Source organism: Gekko japonicus, unplaced genomic scaffold (genome assembly GCF_001447785.1).
Source record: "Gekko japonicus isolate JY-2015 unplaced genomic scaffold, Gekko_japonicus_V1.1 scaffold278, whole genome shotgun sequence".
Classification (NCBI taxonomy): domain Eukaryota; kingdom Metazoa; phylum Chordata; class Lepidosauria; order Squamata; family Gekkonidae; genus Gekko; species Gekko japonicus.
Genome location: NW_015169783.1, coordinates 999,117 through 1,009,575, shown reverse-complemented (window position 1 = coordinate 1,009,575; position 10,459 = coordinate 999,117). Strand labels below are relative to the sequence as shown.

Sequence of the window (10,459 nt, the reverse complement as noted above, 5' to 3'; positions counted from 1 at the left end):
CGAGGAGCTGGGGCAACGGCATGCGTGCCTATGGAGAGGGCTCTGAGTGCCCCCTCTGGCACGCGTGCCATAGGTTCGCCACCACTGGACTAGATAGACCCTTGGACTAAGAGCCATTGTGGGGTAGAGTGTCGAACTAAAATCTGAGAGACTTGGGTTCAAATCCCCACTCTGCCATGAAAGCTTGCTGGGTGACCTTGGGTCAGTCACACGCTCAGCCTAACCCACCTCCCAGCATTGTGGTGAGAACCAAATGGAGAAGGGAAGTACGTTGTAAGCCATACTGAGCCCCTACTGGAAAGAAAATGGGGTCTAAATATAGTAAGCAAATTTAAAAACCAAGAGAGATTCTTGATCTGGCTGAAGGACAATAGGGTTGGCTAGATTGTTATGAACAGTCACCTATTTGTTATGCAATTAAATATGCCTTGAGTCGCTTGTCCCTAGTCCACCATTCTGCTTCCCACAGTGATCAGTCCGGTGCCTCTGGAAGGCCCTCAAGCAGGACATGAAGGTAGCATCCCTTACCCATTGTTAACACCTTCCCTTCCGTAACTGGCCTTGAGAGGTATACTGCCTCTGAACATTGAGGTTCCATTTAGCTATACTAGCCATTGATAGACCTATCCTCTGTAAATTTGTCTAATCCCCTCTTAAAGCCGTTGGCCATCACCACACCAATTGACTGGGAATTCCAGATGATAATTAGGTATTCTGTAGAGAAATACTTTACTGTTGTCTGTCTTGAACCACTGGAGTAGTCCCAAGGGCTAGTTTTCTGCCTGTCAGGGAAGTCTCATTCTACCTTCTTTCCTGATGAGAATGGGTGACCTTTTGAGAGATCCAGGGAACCCAGAGACCCTAGGAGGTGCCATTAGGGCTTATGAACGGCAGCGTTTTCCACAAAGGGACAGGCTTGTGTCACAGTCTGTTCTTTTGGGGACACCTGGGAGTTCAGGATCTGGGGCTCCCAGCGAGTGGTGGTTGCCCAGTTACCATAAACAAATCAGCCTGTTTCCACTTAAAAGGAAACAGGAGTTATTCTTCAAGAGACCATAAAGAAGGAAAGTGGACTCCAAACAAGTGTGTCTTTTTTCTATAAAATTTATTAAACATGAAAAGCAGGTAAATTAGCAAACATGGATATAAATTAAAGCAAGTTTCTTTCAGGGCGTGGCGATAGGCTTTTCTGCCCACGTCGACCAGTCCAGTCCTTTGTGTAATCACGACTGTTCTCAGTGTTCCAAAACAACCCTCCATATTTCGTTTCAGAGGAGAGCCTTGGTGTGCCATAGAACAGCTAATATTTGAGTCCAGTAGCACCTCAGAGACTAAGAGAACTTTGCTGAAAGCGTATACCCCCAATATCTGGTTGGTCTCTAAGGTGCTGTTGAATTCGAACCCAGCGTCCCTTCGTATTTAGGTAAACAAGCTCCACTGGAGAGAAGTCAGTCACAGGTTGGCGCCACCTGTAAGGAGAGGCAGATAGCCGGCTCCAAAAGGACGAGCAAAGCAGAGCAAAATTCATGGGCTGCCTGATTCATGGGCTTAGCAGAATACCTTCGTCAGAGTATGCAGAGTCCTTAAACCGTGAGGCCTGCTTACGGCCTAAAAAGCATGGCTGCCACATGCTTTCCCTGGCGCTGCTGTGGCTGCCGAAACTGCACAGCAGTGACAGCGCTTCTGCATGGCAGGTTTCTCTGCATTTTCACTGCCACAGGCCCCTGGCAGTGGCCATCCCCTCGCCCATACTGCCAGGGCTTTTTAATATTTTTAAATCAGTGGTTGGCATCTCGCTATAGCACTATGACAATCATGTTCTGTGAATTCCCCGCTTTCATTTAAAAGGGCAGGGGGAGTTACAAGGGGAAAGGAACTAGGGACATACATTATTTGTTAATGGGGTCATTTTGTAGAAAAAGAGGTCCAGGAGCTCATTAGCAGAACTTATTAGTATAACTTATTTGCATATGCCACACCCCCTGACATCACCGGAAGTGTGTCAGAAGGCAACACCCACCGCTCAGGCTCCACTGGACTGTTTTGGATTGCTAGCTATTGGGGTGGGGGAAACATGCAGATCTGTCCTCACAGAGGAGGTAGTGCTTGTACCTGAATAAAATTTGGTCTTAAAGGTGCCACTGGACTGTTTTGGGCTGGGGAGGGGGGGGCTCTGCAGCTTACCTGGCTGCTTCTTGCTCTGACTGAGGGCTGCTGGGAGCAGGGGCTGGGGCTTGTTGCATGTGCCCGCCCCCTGGGCTCTTTACTGCCGGAGCTCCGCTCCTGTGTGCTCCTGCAGGAAATGACTCCTGAACTGGGAATTCATAGAACCTCAGAAGCCAACAGTCATAATGCTATAACAGTATTCAGTTGCGGGGGGGGGGGGCGCTTCTGGGTGTTGGGGAGAAATGGCCACTGCAGGATACTGGGACAGGAGGAAGACACATGAACGTGGGCAGGACAGGTATGAGAGACTTTCCTGTCTGCATGGACATCATCCCCACTTTGCTGCAATCTTTCCTAAAACACTGCAGCAAAACAGGTTTGGATAGGATTGCTGGAAAGACAATCTGAAAGATGCACAGGAGAGTCAAGATACTGTGGGAAAGCAAGAAAATAACTTGCTTCACCTAGCTTCCAGGCTGGCCGAGGAAAACAACAGGTGCGTAAGTGACTTATGTGATACAGTTTCCTTGAACATGGGAATCAAACAGTGCCATCTTAAGGAAGCCTACTCAGAATCCCACTCAGGTCTATCCAGTGGGGCTTAGTCCTAGGAAAATGTCCTTACGATGGCATGGTAAAGCTTCCAATAATCCTGTAAACATTGAAAGGAGGGAGTCATGGGATCTGTCTGTGAGTAGATTTGCTTATATTTGAATCCACTCCTGTTGCAAAAGGGTTTAAGGTGCGGTTAATACTCTTTTTAAAAAAAGGAACAGTAAGAACTAATTCAGACAAATTTATGAAAAAATGGATCTTTATCAGTTTTTTGGAATAGCAGACCTCATAATGCACAGCTGTATGTACTGCTATCTTTGATCTGATGAAATCAAGTGTTATATTTAAGTGTTTAAATTTTTTAAAGGAGCATACTTTTCTAGATGAGTGCAGCTTTGCATTTCTTATTTTGTTTGACTTTCACTCTAAAAATTATTATTTTGACTGACGCAAAAGTACCCTTCCACCTTTGTACCATTATTTCACACCATTTCTGAACACCTTTGTATGGTCCTTAGTCTCCTGGTGTGCGGTTGCTTTGATGTTATCTTTTGAATTTGACAGAACATTTCTCACTATTTTTTCCCCTCTAGCTGAGAGCAGATGCAGAACTAACAACCAAACGCTGTTGTTCAAAAATCCCTTGCTGTGTTTTGATGTGCAGAAATGTCTGACTTTAAAAACAATGGCGGAATTAAAATATGCTTTTTAACGCTCACTGCTATGTGGTAATGTAGTTTCAAAGACTTTTAAGCCCCCGTGCTGTGCATTGGTGCACATCAGTGTCTGGAATTACACATCTCTTGCCCTGCTAAAATTAGTGCATTTCAAATACCTCCTGGTCCTGGAAAAATCTTCCTGAAAATGGGAGGGGAATCCTGTCCTAAGGAACATGAAAATATTTTTGAAACTCATCCCACCCAGTTTAGCGACTAGCCTGTTGGATCCATCATGAGCAAAACTGAGCAAAGGCTTAATCTGTAACATTTGGCTGCCACAAGAAGGAAGTGGGAACAGATTTCTCAGAAGGAGATCTGTAAATTACCTGAATCTGAACACAGGCAGTTCCTGAACTAGGGGCCAGCACTTTCAGGATCCCTTTGGCTTCCATATACACTTAAATGACAAAAACACATAATGGCCAAACCACATATTATGCTGGAGCTCTGTTATTAGACCTGCCAATGCAACCACTGGGGAGGGAGGGCACAGCCAAATTGATCAGAGCCGCAGCACTGGGGGAGGGGTGTACAATCCTTTCCCACCCTCATGCTGTTTTTCCTGACCAAGATGACCGGTTGCCAACATCCAAGAGGGGCCTGGAGAGCTCTCGAAATTACAACTGATCTTCAGACTATAGAGATTAGTTCCCCTGGAGGAAATGTGGCTTTGGCTGGTGAATGCAATGGAATAAAAAACACTGCTGAGCTCCCTCCAGGACCACCAGCACATCTCCAGGAATTTCCCAAGCCAGAGCTGGCAACCCAATCCCTCACCTCACCTGTTTGTCCCATGAAGGAAAATGATTGTTACCTACATTTCTCCCTCGCCGGGCACACTGTAGCCAAGGGGCTATTATGACTGGGGAAATGGTGATAGGGCCCTGCTCCAGTAGGCGCATTTCATTAAAAAAAAAAAAGATAATGCAGGAAGATCCAGTCACGGATCCCTTAGGTAACATGTAATTCATCTGTGGGGCTTATGGGGGAATTGGATAAACTATCTTCCTGAAGAGGGGACCAGTCCCATTTTGAAAAACATACAACCCTGTGGCCGGTGGTTGTACGTGTTCCTCCTCCCCCAACTATTTCTAAAAGGAGACATTCTGGGGTTTACGCCTGACTGGAGACCACAGTGCCTGACCTGAATACTCTACTTCAAATCTACAGTGTGTGGGAAGGAGAGGCCCTCTGCACATACTTAGAGGCACATTATTATACCGGAGTATTCAAACAGGTGCCGAGCTTGGATCACCCATGAACTCTTCATTAAGCTGCCTACCTCCTCCCCTATACCACCAGTCTTTCCATGTCCCTGAAGGCCGCCAGTCTTCCAGGCCAACAGAGCAAATGGTAATCCACTCAGAATGAATCCAAAAGTATTCTGTCTCCTCCTCTACAAGTCTGTTTTCTTAGCTGGCTTTCAGCCGATTTAAATATGATGCCGGCAGGCAAAAAGAACTTACCTAAGTGGTGTACCCAGCACCTTGATTAACCTGAAGACCTTATATACAACATGGCAATGTGGACAGATTGACCATTTAACTTACTGGGAAGGGTCCTGTTGGGCTGCTCCTTTGGGAATGTCCCAGGCCCACAAAAGGCATGTCCAGCCTCAGCAGCTGTGGTACCACTACAGGGGGTCACTCGGCTTGGACCGGATCAGCAGAAGCGCAAGAGAAGGCAACAAGGGAACCTCGGTGGTTATCACTGTTGCTGTTGGGTGGGCCGGAGGAGAGCGGCCTTCGCTCCGCTTGCCCTGGACCATTTTAATACGGCCCAATCACAATGCAGCATTAGTGTGCCTGCAGAACAGCAGTGCTTTTTGAATGAATCTCTGGCATGAATCTCTCATTACAGGGTTGCCAGCTCTCGGTTGGGAAATACCTGGAGATATGGGGGGTGGAGCCTGGAGAGAGTGGGGTTTGGGGAGGGACCTCGCAGAGCCCACCCTCCAAAGCAGCCGTTTTCTCCAGGGGAACAGAACCTGGTTGTCTGTAGTCTCAAGTGTAATATCAGGAGACCTCCAGGTGCCCCTTGGAGGTCGGCAACCCTACATTCATAGCATGCACAGCAGCAGAGGCCCAGCATAAAGAAGACTTTGGGTGGGTGCAACATCCCACGGAGGGAGTTCGCCTTTCCCGCCAGGCTGCTGAAAGGGGCCTGATAGCAGGGTGAGAAGCTTTATGTGAAAAGAATGGGGGAGGAGGATGCTATAATTCCGCAGAACAATGTAAAAAAATAAGAAAATGGAAAACTGAGGAAGGAAGGGCTAAAATGCCCTGGTGTTAACAGCTGTGTCTCTTCCTTCAGCCAGGGAGCTGTGCTTTTGATGGCAAGCCTCGGGTAAATCCCCACTATGCTGAGCCCTGCTGTAAATCCTTCCCTTCTTCCCTCCTTTCCTCCTTTCCTCCCTCCCTCCCTCCCTCCATCCTTCCCTTCCTCCTGGTCTGAGTAGGCTGATTGCTTTAGGCCTCCTTTTCTGCAGTAACATCTGCCTCCTTGACCAGTAGGACAAGGTGACCCACCTGCTGGCCAGAGAACATCCGGTTGTGTTATAACTGGCCTGGCCCACTAGCTGATGCCTCTTTTAGGTCTGGTGCCTTGACGCATGATGGCGCCTCAGAGACCGGAGTGGACCAGGCAGATTGGTGCTGTGTCTCCAGAGGCCTGGAGAGCCGTTCTGTCCCCTCAGCATGGTTGGTATGGGAGCCCCTGCGCTGAAAGAGGTGGTCCATCGCCACCAAGTGCTGGAAGGTCTCTGTGGCAAAGTAATATGCCAAAGGGTCTAGAGTAGCATTGACACAGGCCAGGAGCAGGGCCCAGCGGTACACCCTGTCCCAGTGAGCGTTGTTCAGCGCTCCCACTTGGAACCAAAGCAGCACCAAGTGGTACGGCAAGAAGCAGCCCAGGAAGATGGCCACGTTGGTCACCACCATGTGCTGGATCTTGGCGCCTTTGACCAGCTTCATCTGGACAACCGTGCTCTGGTGCACGACCCGCAGCAGGCTGCAAGAGCAGGTCACCATGATGACCAAGGGCACGGCAAAGCTAACCACCATGGCACTGGAGATGCGGGGGTCTGTGATGTATTGGGGGCGGCTGTCAAAGCAGCGCGTGTCGTTTTCCCCCTTCGCCCCGGATGCAAAGTAGGAGGGAATGCTGCCCAGGATGCTCAGGGCCCACACACCTGCACAGATGTACTTGGCTTGTCGGCGCAAGGCTTGGGCCCAGGGGCGGAGTGGAAAGCACACCGCCATGCAGCGGTCCCAGCTGATGCAGGTCAACAGGAAGATGCTGCTGTACATGTTGACCAGGAGCAGCAGCCCTGCAATTTCGCAAACCATCTGGGACAGCGGGGGCCTCTTGCTGTAATAATACACCCTCAGCGGCAACGACGCCAACAGCAACAGGTCAGAGGCTGCCAGATTCTTCATGTAGATGGTGGTGATGGACCGCAGGGCCCCTCTGAAGAAGAAGATCCACAGTGCAGCAAGGTTCAGGGGCAGACCTACCACGAAGAGCAGCGAGTAGATGCTGACAAAGGCCACGTCAGCCGCCTGGCTGCAGTTGGTGTAACTGGAGTTCATCTTTATACAGGGCACGGCTCACTTGGGGGGTATTGCCGGAAGACAACGGATCTTTGCCAATCACCTGTTATCTGCTTCTTTGGGGAAAGAAGGACACAGAGGAGTCAGTTGCTTTGCTAAGCAAAGCTACCATTTCTGGGGTTAGGTGCTTCCTTTGACAAACATTTTCCACCGCTGAGTGAGAACATCAGATTTGGTTAAGTATCTCTGCGTTCTTGGGGCTCAATGAACTCACTGAGAGCCTCAGCACGTCACAGAACTTGGACCTGGTGCCAATGGCTCATTAGTTCCAGAGAGGCTTGCCCCGTTTGTGTTCCTGGGGAAGTCTCCCTCCTCTTCCCTGAGCACAGATTGCCTGAACATTAGCAGTCCGGTTGCCTTCTGAGCCACTTTTGACCCTTTCGTAAAGAATTCACCACAGTGAGCTCTGCCTCCGAGTCAGATCGGGCTTTGTGGCTTTGCAGGGGGCGATTCTGATTTGGCTTTTCCCTCTGTCATTCTACGAAACCCATATTGGAACAGAAATTCCCCTCTGCACTGCATGCCACTTTCATTTTCTTTGATCATCGGATTTTATGGTACCTTCTGCATAGATCTATGGCAGTCAGGCGTTTACCTGAGGTATCTGAGTGTGGTTTTGAGCTGTACCTTTTCCTCAGTGTTGAGAAAACGTGAAGCAAACGCTAGATGCAGAGCCGCCCAGGGTCAGGTCAGCACACCGCAGCTGGTCTGTACAGTGACAACCACAGACTGTCAGCAGTGAACTAAATGCTGACGGCCAGGCAAGGCTATGCAAATCAGGTAGCTCTCCCAACCTCCCCCCCACCCTGCTGAAGGACATGCACAGTGGGGGTGGGGGTGGAAGGAAGGCAGAGAAACCAAGAACAGGACGCCTTTTCTGCAGCAGCATCAAGATATCCTGGTAGAGATGCCAGCCTCCAGGTGGGACCTGGAGATCCCCTGGAATTATAGCTCTCATCTCCAGACTACAGAGATCCCCTGAAGAAAATGGATGCTTTGATGGACGGACTCTGTGGCACTGTACCCCACTGAGGCCCCTGTCCTCCCCAGGCTCCACCCCCAAATCTCCAGGGTTTCCCCAACCTGGAGCTGGCAACCCTATCCCCCCCCACACACACACTCACCCTGCCGACAGCCGGGGGGGTGGGGGTGGCGGAAGGGGCCTGGCAGCCCTACTTGAGCCTGGCCTGCTGCATCCTAAGCAGAATCCCCCTGGCTCTTTTGGACTTTGCTAAATGCCCAGAATAATCAGGGAGGGGGAGCCGAGGCCAGCCTGGCAGGAGGAAGGCTGGGGCTAGGAGCGGGGGGGGGGGGGAAGGGGGGTGGGTGGGCATGTCTGTCTCACGCCTGTTCTCCATGGCTGCATCCACACATCGTTGGAGGTTGTGTTCGCGTTGCACTGTAGCAGTTGCATTGACAAGTGTGGACCAAATAAGCCCGGAGGGAAATGATTGCTATCGAGAAATAGGCAATGGGGTGTGGATGCAGCCCAGCTTTGCCCCTTTGGTGGGACCCAGACAGAGAGTCAGCCACTACTGTGGTCCCATTCCTGCCCTTTTCCCAAATCCTGCCCCCCATCAACGGCCTCTGTGGGGCCATCGCAACTATTCGCTGGGCGTCTTGCTCTGTCTAAAACAGTCCCCTGAGACACAGAGGTCCAGTCGCACCTATTCCCTTGGGACTGTTTCATGCTGGGGAAACGGAGTAAGGGTAGGATGAAGGCTGAAAGCCCTTTCTCCATGTGTCTCATGGTCCTGCTCCTACTCGGGCCCTGCACACGCTGCGCATTGAGAACTCACATCTCACGTAGGATTGTGTTACGACTGGCACAAGGGTGGGGGGGACCCAGACCCAATCTGTGTACACTGTAAGGTGTGATGTTAGACGTGATGCTGGGCAAATAAGAAGAGCTTACACCCATGGCACAAGGTCCAATATTGTGTTGAAACTGTGCTGCGATCCGCACAGTGTTGACACATGTACACTATCGGCATGCCAGCTCAACACCCAAGCCATGCTCTGCCACACTCAGCAGCATGATATCCCACTGAGGTCCATCCCCTCCCCAAACCCTGCCTTCCTCAGGACCCACCCCCAAACCTCCAGGAATGTCCAAACCTGGAACTGGCAAGCCTACAGTTTGCCATGGGAACTGGCACCCAGACTGCAGCTGGGACCGGTGGCACTCCATTTAGGAACACTGCAGGGGCTCCATTTGGATTGGAAACATCGCTCCTTGCCCCCTGCCCCTGTGCTGTTTCCCTGACCGGTAATGACACCATTATTTGCCTCGTCAGGGAGGGCTTCACATGGAGTTGCCAACCTCCAGGTGGCACCTGGAGATCACCTGCTATTACGATCGATCTCCAGGTGATCGAGATCTGTTTCCCAGGAGAAGGTGGCTGCTTTGGAGGGTGAACTCTATGGGGCCCCCCTCTCCAAACCCCACCCTCTCCAGGCTCCACGCCCCAAATCTCCAGGTATTTCCCAACCCTAGCTCCACAATGCAATCGTTCTGACGGCAATTCCTGTTGCAGCCTCCCCTTCTTCTTCGCTGATAACTTGTGATTTGCCTTGTATTTTAAGTCAAGTGAATAAATAAATAAACTTACTTCGCTGAGGAAGAGCTTTGCATCCTAAGAGTCCCGTCGGAACTAGAACATGGCCAGCGCACGAGAAGGCGAAGGAAGCGCCATCTGCTCACTTGACTTCAGCCAGTGAAGTCTTGCTTCCTGCCTTACGAGATCTCAGTTTGAGAGAGCGCAATCCTCGGTAACAAACCACACGCATAGGAAGTAATGTCTCTAGCTACCGGGGCAAGGAAGGAAACCGGCTGTATTAGCATAACCTTTTCAGTAAACTCTGTACCCCAGAGGTGGGACAAGCCTCCCTGGCAGAGAACTCGACGCCATGACAGGCAAGCCAAGTGAGAGGATGGGCTTACAAGGACCAAGTGAGGGTCCTGAGGCCTCCTCTTTGTAGCTACAAGCTCAGCAGTGGGCAGATGCGTGAAGTAGGGTTGCTGGAGACCTCCCAGAAATAGAACTGATTTCCAGATAGGGTTGCCTGGTCCCACCTGGCTGTATCCCTCAAATCTCCATGTATTTCTGAGCCCTATGCATGAGCCATGAGCATCTAGGATTACTAACCTCAAGGTGAGTCCCGGTGTTCTTCCAGGATTATAGCTGACCGATTCCCTTGAGGAAAGTGGCAGCTTCACAGGGTGGACTCTGTGGCATCACATCACCACTGAGCTCCGTCTCCTCCCCAAACTCTGCGGTCCATGTGGCACAACCCTTCACCTCCAGGATTTGTCCAAATCAGAGTTGGCAAGTGGCAACCCTAATGCTATCATCAATTTCATTACTCATGTTACATTGGCCCATCCTCCCTACACACTGTCCTTTT

At 50.5% G+C, this 10,459-nt stretch overlaps 1 protein-coding gene across 1 annotated transcript; it reads right to left on the bottom strand.

Annotated features, from left to right (window-relative positions):
• Window positions 1–5,995: 5,995 nt before the first annotated feature.
• On the bottom strand, window positions 5,996–7,030 carry LOC107115212 (lysophosphatidic acid receptor 6-like). Its single transcript, XM_015416851.1, has one exon. The coding sequence runs from the start codon at window positions 7,028–7,030 to the stop codon at window positions 5,996–5,998; it is 1,035 nt and encodes a 344-aa protein (XP_015272337.1).
• Between the last annotated feature and the right edge of the window lie 3,429 nt (window positions 7,031–10,459).

Bases quoted from the DNA above. Each gene is read 5' to 3' on its own strand.
- LOC107115212 (XM_015416851.1), bottom strand. From the start codon at position 7,030: ATGAACTCCAGTTACACCAACTGCAGCCAGGCGGCTGACGTGGCCTTT.